Source organism: Columba livia, chromosome 26 (genome assembly GCF_036013475.1).
Source record: "Columba livia isolate bColLiv1 breed racing homer chromosome 26, bColLiv1.pat.W.v2, whole genome shotgun sequence".
Classification (NCBI taxonomy): Eukaryota; Metazoa; Chordata; class Aves; order Columbiformes; family Columbidae; genus Columba; species Columba livia.
In genome coordinates, this window is record NC_088627.1 from 4,592,860 (window position 1) to 4,606,179 (window position 13,320).

The window sequence follows — 13,320 nt, forward strand, 5'->3', positions numbered from 1 at the left end:
GGCACCTGCACCAGGAACATGAATTGGCATCGGACCCGGAGGTGAATCCACAGAAGCCGGGGAAACCTCTTGGTTTAATTCCATAACCGCGTTACGGCAGCAAGACAGGAAAAGAGGCTCCACCAAGCTCAGCGCTCGGCTGGGCCAACACAATGCACAAACCCCCAAAAAATCAGCTTCCCGTGATTAAATCAAAGGTAACGAGTACACGACACCCGTGCTCAGTGTGGTGGGAGCTCAGAAATCCAACAACTCCCAGCCGAGCAGCAGGGATACGGACACGGCAGGTGAGGGGGGACATCCAAAAACCAAACCACGTCAGGACAATCCTCTCTCTTAAGACATTGTCACCAGGGCTAAATAAAACCATTCCACCTCCATTCCTCGGCCCAGTCTGCTCTGTTTTACAGCACTGCCTTCACTAGGTTGGGTTTCTTTCTTTCCTCTGACTTGCCTCCTCGCTGGGTAGCACTGTACTTGATATTTTTAATCACTCAGCATGCATCAGAGTTTGGCAGCGGAAGAAAGTGGAGTTAAAAGAGAACAGAGAGAGCTGGCGGTTGCCAGGGCCGCCTGCCATTGCCGCAGCGCCTCATCGCTTGTGCTGCGTTTCCCTCTGCTGGAAAATCATGAGCCGCAGCTGAAAAGGTCAATTTAAAAGACGTTTCGTTCTCAACCTTACAGGGTTTGGATCGTTTCTTCAAAGAAAAACGGAAGTCTGGAGCACTTCTACCTTTACTGTGCAAGTATGAAGACATTATACATACACACACACACAGATGCATTTGTATGTGTGGATCAGTATCACTGATAAACACTTATAATAAATGTACATGTGGCTTTGTGCTGCTGGAAGATCCTGGTAACTCCAGCAATATTATGCAAAATTTTATTTCTTTGCTCAGAAGTTGCAGCAAAACGTTTCATCTCTTGGAGAGCTGCACCTTTCTCCCTGCTGTGAGTAACCTGAGCAGTTCCCATTGGCGCTGCGGGGCTGGATGGTGCAGGGCGATAGTGTCCCTTGGTTTGTCATCCACACTGGGCTCTACCCTGGTCCTTGTCGATGGTTCCACAGCTGAGCTCATCTCACAGAATCCCAGAATGTCAGGGGTTGAAGGGCCCTGGAAAGCTCATCCAGTGCAATCCCCCCATGGAGCAGGAACACCCAGATGAGGTTACACAGGAAGGTGTCCAGGCGGGTTGGAATGTCTGCACAGAAGGAGACTCCACAACCCCCCTGGGCAGCCTGGGCCAGGCTCTGCCACCCTCACCCCAATAAGTTTCTTCTCATCTTTAAGTGGAACCTCCTGTGTTCCAGTTTGCACCCATTGCCCCTTGTCCTGTCCCTGGTTGTCACCAGAAGAGCCTGGCTCCATCCTCCTGACACTCCCCCTTTCCATATTGATCCCCAGGAATGAGTCCCCCCTCAGTCTCCTCTTGTCCAGCTCCAGAGCCCCAGCTCCCTCAGCCTTTCCTCACACGGGAGATGCTCCACTCCCTTCAGCATCTTGGTGGCTGCGCTGGACTCTCTCCAGCAGTTCCCTGTCCTGCTGGAACTGAGGGGCCACAGCTGGACACAAGATTCCAGGTGTGGTCTCCCCAGGGCAGAGCAGAGGGGCAGGAGAACCTCATCTCCCTCACGTCCTGCTTCTGTGATTTGACTAGAAAGTTTGCAGCACGCCGTGGATTCCTCGGAAGAAGAAAGAACAGGTTGATTAACAGCGTTTACCAAGCCCTGGACTCAGTGCGGTTGCCAGCCCAGACGTTTGTGTCTGGAACACGGGGGTAATTTAAAGATCTCTCTCCAGATGGCTCTGAGACGCAGCAATGAGGCTTTAAATCTGCCTCCAGAGAGAAAAAGGAGAGTTACTGCTTTTAATCTGCTTCTCCTGGGCACACAAGCCCCTAAAGCCCAAACCGTTCGTGCAGAAGGAGCGACAGCAACGGAGGATCCGGACGAGGCTGCAGCCGCTTCACAACAGCCCCTTGTCAGCCCGGGTGCGTTTTAACCGGACAGCGGAACGGGGAGAGGACAACCAGGGGCCATCGCGGCAACCCCAGGAGCCAGATGCTGGCGGAGACCGGAGCTCGAACCCTCTCGGGCCCCGGGGGAATAACGAACAGTCCCGGAGTATAACGAGCGACGCCGGACCGGTGTTATGGCGGCGGCAGGAGGGGGCGGTGACACCTCCCGCCCGCTGGGTGGCGCCCGAGCGCGGCGGCGGCAGCGCTCCGCCGGGAGGTGCGCGAACACCGGAAGCGGAAGTGTTTACCGTCCGGGATGGCGGCGGCGGAGGTGTCGGCGCTCGGCGGTCTGGGAGCTCCCGATGCGGACGGCGGGGTGAGGCGGCGAAGGGAGGCGGCAAAGGGACAGCGAGGGGTTTCCCGACTCCTCCCCAGCGCCGGTGGCTGAGTGTGGGTTGTTTCAGGGCTCCTCGGGCTCGGAGGACGAGGCGAGGCCTGAAGCGGCGGCGGCGGCAGCGGCGGCAGCGCAGAAGCGGGAGGAGCGGCTGCGCAGGTTCCGCGAGCTCCACATGAAGCGGGTACGCGGGGCGGCCGCGCCGGGACCGGTTCCTGTTGTGCTGGTGGCGGGGAAGCGGAGCCCGAGGGGCGATGGGGGGTCCCCGATGCTCCCGGGGAGGCCGAGCCGCCGGTTCCCTGTCGTATCTGTGTAGCATCTCCCGTGTGAGGAAAGGCTGAGGGAGCTGGGGCTCTGGAGCTGGACAAGAGGAGACTGAGGGGGGACTCATTCCTGGGGATCAAGATGGAAAGGGGGAGTGTCAGGAGGATGGAGCCAGGCTCTTCTGGTGACAACCAGTGACAGGACAAGGGGCAATGGGTGCAAACTGCAACACAAGAGGTTCCACTTAAATCTGAGAAGAAACTTGTTTGGGGTGAGGGTGGCAGAGCCTGGCCCAGGCTGCCCAGGGAGGTTGTGGAGTCTCCTTCTGTGCAGACATTCCAACCCGCCTGGACACCTTCCTGTGTAACCTCATCTGGGTGTTCCTGCTCCATGGGGGGATTGCACTGCATGAGCTTTCCAGGGCCCTTCAACCCCTCACATTCTGGGATATCCACCCCCCACCCTGCACACACAGGTGATGGTTTCTTTAGCCCTTCACATTCTAAATGCCACCATCAGTGACCCTTGGCCTGGCCCCCTCCCAGGCTGGGTCCCTGCGATCCATGGGGTTCTGCGTTCTCTTGTTTCAACATATAACAAACCAGTTTTGTTCCCAGAATGAGGCTCGCAAGCTGAATCACCAGGAAGTGGTGGAAGAAGATAAAAGACTGAAATTGCCAGCGAACTGGGAAGCCAAGAAAGCTCGTCTGGAGTGGCAGCTGCAGGTGGAGGAAAAGAAGAAGGTAAATGGACAGATCCAGCTCCCTGTGGCGAGGCCAAGCCCCCATTGTGGTGGCTGGAGGGTCTTGGGAGCTTGTACAGACGTTATTTCCCCAAAATCCATCTCCTCATTAGGCTCCTGATTATCTGTATTATTGTCCAATGACTGGACTGATCTGGGTAGTTCTAAGTTTGATGCCTGGTCACAATTTTGTTGTTAAAACTGACGAGTTCTTTGTGCTGCGCCAGGAATGTGCGGCGAGAGGAGAAGACTACGAGCGGGTGAAACTGCTGGAGATCAGCGCTGAGGAGGCTGAGAGGTGGGAAAGGAAAAAGAAGAAGAAAAACCCAGACCTAGGATTTTCAGGTAATGTTCATGACAAACACCTCTGCATCTCAGCTGCAGAGTCAGGAAATAAAACCCTTTGCCTTAACACCGATTTCTTTACCCCAAAGATTATGCGGCCGCTCAGCTGCGCCAGTACCAGCGGCTGACCCGGCAGATCAAACCCGACCTGGAGCAGTACGAGCAGATGAAGGAGCAATAGTGAGTTGTCATTTCAGATTGCCTGCGGTATTTATTTCTACCTTATTAGCAAACACTAATGACTTAAACTAATCCTTTCAGCATATGACTATTGTCATATACACTGCGATATTAATTAGTCTTTTAACATGATCTTAAAACGTGGCCTCCCTGATAATATGCTTTGCAGTTCCGCAGGGCAGTGGTGTAATTGAGGTTTATTTCTTTAAACTTTGTATTTCTGAGTTGGATGAAGTATTTTGTCAATTAGCTCATATTTAAATTGTGTGAGTAAATTGGTCATTTGTTGGCATACGTTTGGGGTTTTTTAGGTGGCCTGAGCAGCAGATGACAACTTGCCAAGTTTGCAATCAGTTGGATTTAGGCTCTCAGAGGGTTTCTGTATCTTTCAGAGGCCTGTGCAAGGGTTTCCTCTAATGAATTAATAGCTTGTTTTTAGCATTAACACGTTCTCACCTGAATCTTGGCCTCCTGCAGCTCAGTATGAGTTAAGTGTATGTTAAACATGAGGCAGGAGCAGTGAAATCTCAAAGTAACCGCTGCCCTGTCCCTCTGTCCAGCGGAGAAGCGCTTTATCCCACCTCCAACAGTCTCATCCACGGGAGTCACGTGCCGTCTAAGGAAGGGATCGATAGAATGGTTGCAGATCTCGAGAAACAGTGAGTAAATACCAAGATAAACCAAAAAAGTGTGTGGCAGAGCAGCTTGGTGTTAACAGACCCACAGGATTCACCCTCGGGTTTTAAGCCACTGCTGTTTGTCGTACAGGATTGAAAAGCGTGAAAAATACAGTCGCCGACGTCCTTACAATGACGACGCGGACATTGACTACATCAACGAGCGCAACGCCAAGTTCAACAAGAAGGCGGAGAGGTTCTACGGGAAGTACACGGCCGAGATCAAACAGAACCTGGAGAGAGGAACGGCTGTCTGAGCCCTTGGCTCCTTCAGAGCTCCTACCAGCCCTTTGGTATATTTTGCACGCGATTTTATCAATAAACTAGTTTGTAGAACTCAGTAATTTGTAAAATCAATGGTATATTTCATAGAAGTAATTTGCCTACCAGCTTCAGCTGTATATGGCTTTGACTAGCAGGAATAACCAGCTTGGGCAATATCCTGTTCTAAATAAACACAAACTCTTTGTGCTTGGTTTAGAATAAAGCTTGTTTCCTGGTGGAGTCCCTGAAAACTGTTGTTTAGCAAAAGAATAAGGAACATGTGTGACCCTTCTGTGACAGAAGCTGCTCCAGCTGCCTGTCTCCTGTCCCTGGTTGCAGTTCTTGCACAGATCAGACAGGTTGCTGTTCAGTAACCCTTAGTACATTTGCCAGCCTTGGCTTGGCAGTTCAATACCTTCTCAAAAGAAGTTCCAGACTGCACACAGTTTATTTTACTAACCATTTATTTTTACAAAGAATATGAGTTTAACTGCTCCCCAACCCATGCAGCTCAGTTGGGACACTTCACTTCCGGGGGGGTATCAGGGGAAGTTGATCTGGAACTAGGCCCAGCCTGGGCAGGAACGACTCTAATGATGCAAAGATTACCTTCTGTTGCACTTGATGCCAACAGTAGGGTGAGCAACACTAAACCTGGAAATAACCACTGACACAGCTAACGTAGTACCCAGCAACATCTAACACGTGACACACAGAGAAGCCAGTGCAAAACTAAAGTTTATTTACTTTAGTAAACAGTTACACAATGTAAATCAAGTGTTCAATACAACAGCTACTGAACTATTGTTTAGAAAAGGTTACCCACCTGGGAAGTTCTAGTCCATTAAAGCAATACAAAAATATTTACAAATATACACAAGATTCCCCTCTGTGGCTTCTGGATCACTGTGCTCTACACATCTGAAAGAGAAACCTAAGATTCCAAAATTAAGATTTCAAAATAAATACTCAGTATTAAACAAGTCTTCAACCTGACCAGAACATTTCAGCTCTCACTACTGAAATATGTGTAATGCTGCAGTCAAGAAATAGCAAGAAAAATACTTCAGCGTGCCCGGAATGGTGCACTTTTAGGTGAGAAGTTTAAAAATGTTTTCTTCTCCTTCTTGACAGGAACCCACTGCCCATAGGGACTTCCCTTTTTGTCCTCTTCTCTGGCCGGAGACACTGCCGGTTCTTTAACAACATGGCTCACTGGCTTCTGCAGCGCTGGCTTTGCCATTGTGTTCTGCAAGAAGAAATACGTTTAAACATGCCAGAATAGGAAGGAACATACTAACACTTGTCAGCTTCAAAGGGTTTGTGTGTGCTGGTAAGACAGATCTCCAGCTCACAGGAGACCTGATACCTACTGAGTATAAACTGCGTAAAACAGGTCAGGGAAGTTGCTTTTTCCTCAGTTTGCATTAACCAAAATATGGAACTTAAACTAAGTTCTGGCGTAAACTAGTTCTGTATATACTTTCCAGTCTATACTAGGTGTTCAAAGTTAAACATCTACTCTAACTTCTCCAGGAGAGTCATTATGCAACCATCACACTCATTACTATTAAGATCTTCCTATGTGGTAACCAATGGTGGGAAAAGCCTAACAGAGGAGGGAGGAAGTACTGCAATTCCATCTTGGGCAATCACTTACATTAGGACTGAAAGAAATGCTCCTGGGTATGGCTGCTCTCTCCATCCCGCTCCTGGTCATGTCTTCTGCCTCTCCTTGGGGTTGCTAGAGAAGAGCACACGCAGCTTCAGCAAGGGAACATCACCCACTCAAGTCAAGGCAGTTACTAGCGACTACGAGCTTTCTGGTAGAGTTGTTTCAGATATTTAACATCAAAAGTAGCTGTAAGCTACTAAGAATGCAAACAGATCAACGCTGAACTCAATTGGAAAAGCATTCCATGTTTGTATCAATGTCACTGAGCCAATTCACACGTGACCTGATATCCACGCCCCAGTTACAGTTTTAAAAAGGCTTCAAAGCATGGACAGCCAAACAAGGTGTAGTGATAGAGTAAGTTGCATTAAGTTCTGCACATCCATCCTGCAGAGCTTTGGATAATGACAATAAACTTATCTGCAAGTGAAGCAGGCCTCTTCTTCTGTACTCTCTCAACATCTGGAATATATTGCATATATTATGAAAGGGATGCCTGTACCATTTGTCTAAAACCCTTAATAAATTTACTTCAGTATCTCATTGACGTAGCAGTTATTGCGGTTTTGTATTTACCATGAATCACGTTAACACACTACAACAGAGCCAAACTAAAATTCAGTTTAAGCTGCTCAAGTTTCTCCCTCCCTTGAATGCGCAGCAGCTACAGCCCACAAGTCCCTTAATTACCAACAGATTTTCTTCATCATGTCTGGAACCATAGGCATGATTTCTATAAGACAGAAATAGAGTATGTAAAATGCATTGTGTGCTTGGGTATGGAATTTCTGGGAAACAGTTTGTTGCACATGAAAAGCTTTTAACAGTTAAAAAGGGTAGGAAGATGGAAGCTTGTTTTAAAAAAAACCCCACACTAGTCACTAGGTTTGGTAAGGAGACTCCTTGGTTTAGGTCAGGAACGCATGAACTAGTCTAAGTAATGGGCAAGAACAACAACTCAGGAGAAAACACCTACACTGACGCCTCCTTCCCCAGCTACCCCTGCTGCAGAACCTGCACCTGCTCTGCGTCAGACGCATCCGAGGAGCCCACGGGACTTTTGGCTTAAGGCAGAGCCCGTGGTGGTTTCTAGAGTGGTTTTTAGCATTCCAGTAAAGCTGAAGTTTTTCTTCAAGGCTTTGAATTCATAATCCCAAACTCCAGTTAAAAACTCTAACACATCCATGCAGATGACAAGTTTGAAGAAGCGTTTACCTTTTCATTGAGAATACTCCAGCTCATACTTACCTCAGCTGACTCTCCAGCACCTTCATGCTCTTGCTTTTCTTTCTTTATCTCTCTGGAAGGAGGAAGGATCTTCAAGCTCGCTGGCAGGACGATGTTATCTGTTCCCAGAGCTTTTGCTGCATTAGCTTTCGCTATTTCCAGGAGTTCCCTCTTGTCTACAACAGAAAAAACCTGTCATTCTCTGATATTGTAATCAACATGTGCCTACTCATACAAGCCTAAAACCTGCAGGTCACTGTGCATAAACAGTGATGAATTTTCCTCAGAAACTGGGACATTCAGCTTCAGTTGACGTGCAAACACTACACTCTGAACTATTTTTTAATACGTTTTTATAGCCGTACAGAGATTTTCTTCCACTTCACCATTATGCTCTACATGTAAACAGATGAGAATTTAGCTGGTAAAAATAAATTGTATGTTTTGAGGTTGTAACACAAGTTGAAAAAAACAGAAGTACCTTTTTCACTCAAATGGAGAGGTGACCTACTCCGAGATCTTGTTCGTGATCTGCTTCTCCAGCTCCTGTAAATCTCGGGATATATTGTTCGCCCAAATCCGTAGTATCTTCGGCCTCTTGAACGCGACCGGCTCCTTGAGTAGGACCTTCTGTAATAGGATCTTCCACGAGACCAGGACCTGCTGCGTGACCGGTAGCGGGGCGGGGAGCGCCGGTACCTCCTGTAGTGCCTGGCGTGGTACCTCCCCCGGTACCTCCTGTACCCACGCGACCTGGACCGGCTTCTGGAATAGGACCGCGAGTATCTCCTGTACCTCCGGGAACCATTTCGTCTGGCCCGTGACCTTGATCTCGATCTGGACCGGCTCCAACTCCTGGAGGAAGCTGAAGAGGAACTACTTGAACTGGACCGTGAGCTGCAGGAGGATCTGCTGGATGACCTGCTTGAGGACCTGTCACAACTTCTCTTGGATCTCAAAGATGATTCTCTTTTCTTTGGCGAACTAAGGGTTAAGTCATCCATGAAGCCTGTCATGTCCTCGGTCTTCCTAACCACTGTTTTCTCCGCGCAGGTACTTTCAGAAGCTGGTTCCATTTTCATTGTTGTTCTGCAACCCCCGGTCTCTGTTCCTGTTGTGGGTGGGAAGCGGGAAGCTCATCATGTATATGCAGCAAGTCATTTGTACAACAACATTATGACACACAGGCCAGAAGTTTAAGGATAATTAAACACACCAATAATTCTCATCCAGTTTATCCGCATGTTTTGCACAAGCCAATTTAAAGCTTCATCATTTCCTCTCCTGTAGTCAGAGTCCCACATGAAATAAAAAAGGGTTTCAGTTTAAACCATGAGTAGTTCAGTGTGGAATTCTGAAGAGAGGTTTGTGTGGGCTTTCAATTTAATACCCTTTGTTTGCCAGGTAAACACACACAAGTTGTTAACCTCTTTTTTTTCCCCCCAAACAGAATTGTCAAGGTATTTTATCACCGTTCTAGTCTAAATGCAGTCTATTACACCCACAACACAAAACAACCATTTGCCTTCCATGTCAGTACAAACTGCATAGTTTCTTTCTACAGTCCTATGGAGGTTAAGTTTTACTGTTTTCCTCCACCAGGAGAGGAAAAAATAATAATAAATCACTCTTAAGGCACCAAGAAGTCACTTCAAGATCTTAACTGTACACCATTGAAAAAATATCTACACAGAACACACATTCCAGCAGCGTATGTAGCAAAGTGCTATTGGAAACATTCTACATAACTAGTGGAGGATTAATGGATTTGAATGTAAAGGCTTTAAGCCTAGTTGCTATATTAATAATTAAAATGGCCGTCTCTCGCCAGCAGCCATTTTGTGTCTACAAAGGTCACTGCGCCCCAGGGTGTGACCGGCTCAGCACCACGACTTAAACCCTGAGTTACATCACTACTTTATACTTTTTAGAATCTTGCTTTTATCATAAAATTTCTGTCCAGTGCTGCCTGTTAACCCAAGTTACCAAATAAATCTTAAAGCCTCACTGAAATGTGTAATTTAAGCCCTACACGAATTTGTAAACAACACTCCCCTTGCTCAAGTTTCACCTCTAAACAAGGTCAAAAGCGCTATACGTGGCTCAACTAAGCCGGACCAACTGCTTCATTCTGACCCCAGCCCACCCTCCCCCCACCGCTAGGACACCGACATACGACTGTTTCTCACTTTTCTCGCTTTTGTTTCTCACAAGTCTCACTTTTTCGCACACAAGCGGCTCTGATCTGCCGCCCCGCGCAGGGCCCCACTCCCCCCGCGTCAGCAGCTCCTCCCAGGCACTCACCGCTCGGAGCCGCCGGGCAGCCCCGGGGCTGGGTCCCCTGAGACGCCAGGGCGCTTCTGCAATTTAAACAAAAAATTATAATTAAAAAGTGAATAACGTGTGTGTGTCCCCCTCTACCTCGCCATCAACCCGCAACTGTTCGTCAGAAAGCAAATAATAGCCCTTTCCTCCCCGCCGCCCCAAATCACCGCCTGCTATAACCCCCCCCGCCCCGTCGACTCACCGGCTCCAGCCCGCCGGGCTTCCCGCGCACGGATCCTGCTCCTGCGGCGACGCCTGAGGAGACAGCCCCGCTTCGTGAGTCACCCCCATAGCGACTGGCCAAGGAAACGAGTCGCGATAGAGTCCCGACAGACGCAGCGCTGCCAAGCGCCTCCGCTCGCTCCCGCCGCCCAGCAGCGACTGAGGCGGACCCAGAACCTTCCAGAACTTCCCCTCCCCGGTTACGTAACGCGGGCCAGCGCGCATGCGCGGGGACACCACACCCAACCCCCCGACTTCGCGCATGCGCACCGCGCGCCATCGCCCCCTCCCCTGTCGCCGCTCGCGTCTGCACCCAGTGCGCCTGCGCGCTGCCGCCGCGTCTCGTGACTCTCCCGGAGCGCATCAGCTGAGCGCGGCGCACGCGCAGTGTGCGCGGTTCGGCTGGCGGCGGTGGGAGGGGGGGCTGCTGCCGTTCCCGCCCTCAGGTGAGCGGGGTCGGGACGGACAGACGGGACGGGACCGGACGGACGGGGTGGGGCGCTCGGCCGGCGCCTTATTCCTCTCCCGGGTGGTCGCAGCCCCGCCGGATGTCGCCAGCCTCGTGTGCGAGGCCGGCGGGGCGGGGAGCGCTGCCCGGCCGTGTCCCGGGGGATGCCGGTGGGCAGGCGCCCTCAGCCGCCCCTCGGGCTGTGGGGTTTTCAGGTGGCATGCGGCAGTTCTGACCCGCCTTGCACGGGGCTGCACGCCGGCCCTTGGTGGGTGATGGATTTCCTCTGGGAAACCAATGTCCCTTTTTCTTCTGTTCTTCAGAAAAATGTCAGGTTTTCTGGAGAGCCTGAGGTGCTCGGAGTGCGTTGACTGGGGGGAGAAGCGGAACACGATCGCTTCTGTCGCCGCAGGAGTGCTGGTACGTACGCTTTCTTCTCTTTTAGATGTCATCAGCCATCAACGAGCTCGAAATTATTCATCGTTTGAAGTAAATGGAAGAACAGGGATACGCTGTCCTTGTAGGCAATGGAGTTAAGGACAGAATCTGTTCCTGGTTCCACGTTACTAAAGTTTTGCAGCTTCTACCCCATGTAATAACTATCAGAGTAGGTAAATCTCTGGCTTTGCATTTAACTCTGTTCCAAAGTTGACAGCAAAACTAGTCATGCTGTTAGTTGACTCTAGGTTGGAGACTACAAGAACTAATTATATATTGTCACTTTTCCTATAGAAATCTTCTATATTGTTCAAAGGCTTGTGTCTGTATTTACAGCTGTTGTGCTCTTTAACAGTTTTTTACAGGTTGGTGGATAATCATAGATGCAGCTGTAAAATACCCTAAAATGGAAGATTTCAACCACTCATACCATGCCTGCGGGGTTATAGCCACTATTGCGTTCCTAATGTAAGTGTCATTTTTCCATCAGAGCTACACACTTCCAGAACTTACCTTGTGCAATTAATAAAAGAACGCATAGTCTTTACACGGAGAGGTTGCTAAGAATAAAAAGTTACTATCAGAGGATCTTTCGTGTCTTGTGTTTGTTTGCAGGATCAACGCGGTGTCCAACGGGCAGGTGCGGGGTGACAGTTACAGCGAAGGCTGCCTGGGACAAACAGGTACGGGGGCCTGGGCTGTTGTGGAACAATCAATCTGTGAAGCTGTAGACTCAGAAGAGCTGTAAGAACCGTCCCAGTGTACACGTGGTGTATCTGAGCACAGCTCTGGTGTGTGACAGGAGCTGTGAAACAAAAGCACGCTGAGCGCCACAAGTGTCTGTCCTCGGACACAAACCATCCCAATGTGTTTTTCCAGGTGCTCGGATCTGGCTGTTCATTGGTTTTATGATGGCTTTTGGGTCACTGATTGCTTCCATGTGGATCCTTTTTGGAGGCTACGTTGTTAAGGGTAAGATACAGCACAGATTGTGATATTCTTGCAAATGACTTCCAGAAAGTTGACGGAGATTTCTTTCTTCTGTTAGAAAAACCGGTGGTATACCCAGGAATAGCTGTGTTTTTCCAGAACGCGTTCATCTTTTTTGGGTAAGACTGTTTTCTTTTGTTTCTTATCTAATTTGTTTATAATGATGACAAGTGAAACTTGCTGTAATCTTTTTTTTCTGAAGCTCTGATTTATAACTAGACCTGGGTGAATAAACTGCTGGTAAAGGCAGCAGATCTCTGGGCTCTCCAGAGGTTTTCTTGCGGGCCCAGGAACTGGATTTACAAATCCTAGAACTTGCTCGCTGAAATAATGTATTTAAAACACAAGGTATTTATTTGATTTGCTGTGTTACGTACTCACGTCCCTTTATCCTGCTGTAAACAGAGGACTGGTCTTCAAGTTCGGTCGCACGGAAGATCTGTGGCAGTGACCACCCCTGCGGAAGCGCGTTGGCCACGCTGGGTTTTTAACTGCACACCCCCGATGTTTTGTAAAAGCGTTTTGTAAACAGTGACCTTCAATTATGTCTAAAGAGAAACCAACTTAAATCATAGCATTACAAATTCTGGTTCTGTTTCATTTTTTTTTACTCTTGTATGTGGATTTAAACCTTGTCATGTTTTTGAGAACTGTAAAATTGCTACAGGTAACAATGGCAGTCACTTTTACGATGCAATGTTTGCTACAAGTACATAGTATAGTGGAAAATGGTTGTATTTAACCGCCTGTTTCTATGATGTTATTTACAATCCGAGACTTACTAAAAATGCTTTAAACCTACTTTTTAACATATATTTATTAAATATTTCCTATATCTGGACAATATAACCATCTCTTCAATTTCAGAACATAGTGGTATGTGGCTTTTCTTGCACAATATACTGCTTTGGGATTTTTTTTCCTCCCTCCCTGAATTTTTAATTTATCGAGTAACAAGGTGCTGTGGATGACAGTGTAGAGGCACAGGTACCAATTCTGCAGGGGCTCTAGGGGAAGCAGTTCATCCACTAAGCTTGTCAACTATTTTTTAACGCCTGTAAAAGAAATTGAGAGTGCTCTTCAGAATTCTGTCTTCAGTGTGAGGTTACTAGTTGGACTCGATGATCTTAAAGGTCTTTTCCAACTAAAAAAAAGCAGTGTAGG

The 13,320-nt window shown here is 48.6% G+C and overlaps 3 protein-coding genes across 6 annotated transcripts; 2 read left to right on the forward strand and 1 right to left on the reverse strand.

The window, feature by feature from the left end:
• The first annotated feature begins 2,143 nt into the window (after positions 1–2,143).
• On the forward strand, positions 2,144–5,071 carry SYF2 (SYF2 pre-mRNA splicing factor). Its single transcript, XM_065041909.1, has 7 exons — positions 2,144–2,341; positions 2,430–2,543; positions 3,241–3,366; positions 3,593–3,710; positions 3,800–3,890; positions 4,451–4,549; positions 4,659–5,071. The coding sequence occupies exons 1-7, from the start codon at positions 2,282–2,284 to the stop codon at positions 4,822–4,824; spliced, it is 774 nt and encodes a 257-aa protein (XP_064897981.1). The 5' UTR covers positions 2,144–2,281; the 3' UTR covers positions 4,825–5,071.
• A 480-nt stretch (positions 5,072–5,551) lies between these two features.
• RSRP1 (arginine and serine rich protein 1) lies at positions 5,552–10,526 on the reverse strand. The gene is made up of 6 exons (XM_065041861.1): positions 10,261–10,526; positions 10,038–10,093; positions 8,215–8,844; positions 7,755–7,909; positions 6,492–6,575; positions 5,552–6,080 (listed from the first exon to the last, which is right to left on the reverse strand). Exons 1-6 carry the CDS (start codon positions 10,503–10,505, stop codon positions 5,898–5,900), a joined length of 1,353 nt encoding a protein of 450 aa, XP_064897933.1. The 5' UTR covers positions 10,506–10,526; the 3' UTR covers positions 5,552–5,897.
• Positions 10,521–13,025, forward strand: TMEM50A (transmembrane protein 50A). 4 transcript variants are annotated; one of them, XM_065041916.1, is made up of 7 exons: positions 10,521–10,726; positions 11,052–11,148; positions 11,522–11,634; positions 11,782–11,849; positions 12,046–12,138; positions 12,215–12,275; positions 12,562–13,025. In XM_065041916.1, exons 2-7 carry the CDS (start codon positions 11,056–11,058, stop codon positions 12,605–12,607), a joined length of 474 nt encoding a protein of 157 aa, XP_064897988.1. In that variant the 5' UTR covers positions 10,521–10,726; positions 11,052–11,055; the 3' UTR covers positions 12,608–13,025. The 4 variants fall into 4 exon arrangements, with proteins under 4 accessions (XP_064897988.1, XP_064897992.1, XP_064897989.1 ...); XM_065041920.1 differs by lacking the exon at positions 10,521–10,726 and adding an exon at positions 10,730–10,773; XM_065041917.1 differs by lacking the exon at positions 10,521–10,726 and adding an exon at positions 10,755–10,898.
• Positions 13,026–13,320: the final 295 nt, after the last annotated feature.

Excerpts from the sequence above, each read along its gene's own strand:
- SYF2 (XM_065041909.1), top strand. The coding sequence starts at position 2,282 with ATGGCGGCGGCGGAGGTGTCGGCGCTCGGCGGTCTGGGAGCTCCCGAT. Across the intron at positions 2,342-2,429 it reads CTCCCGATGCGGACGGCGGG|GGCTCCTCGGGCTCGGAGGA; the intron begins GTGAGGCGGCGA and ends GGGTTGTTTCAG. Across the intron at positions 3,891-4,450 it reads GAGCAGATGAAGGAGCAATA|CGGAGAAGCGCTTTATCCCA; the intron begins GTGAGTTGTCAT and ends CCCTCTGTCCAG.
- RSRP1 (XM_065041861.1), bottom strand. The coding sequence starts at position 10,505 with ATGCGCGCTGGCCCGCGTTACGTAACCGGGGAGGGGAAGTTCTGGAAG. Across the intron at positions 8,845-10,037 it reads CTGCCCGGCGGCTCCGAGCG|GAACAGAGACCGGGGGTTGC; the intron begins GTGAGTGCCTGG and ends CACCCACAACAG. Across the intron at positions 6,081-6,491 it reads GCATTTCTTTCAGTCCTAAT|AACACAATGGCAAAGCCAGC; the intron begins GTAAGTGATTGC and ends TTCTTCTTGCAG.
- TMEM50A (XM_065041916.1), top strand. The coding sequence starts at position 11,056 with ATGTCAGGTTTTCTGGAGAGCCTGAGGTGCTCGGAGTGCGTTGACTGG. Across the intron at positions 11,149-11,521 it reads CTGTCGCCGCAGGAGTGCTG|TTTTTTACAGGTTGGTGGAT; the intron begins GTACGTACGCTT and ends GCTCTTTAACAG. Across the intron at positions 12,276-12,561 it reads AACGCGTTCATCTTTTTTGG|AGGACTGGTCTTCAAGTTCG; the intron begins GTAAGACTGTTT and ends TGCTGTAAACAG.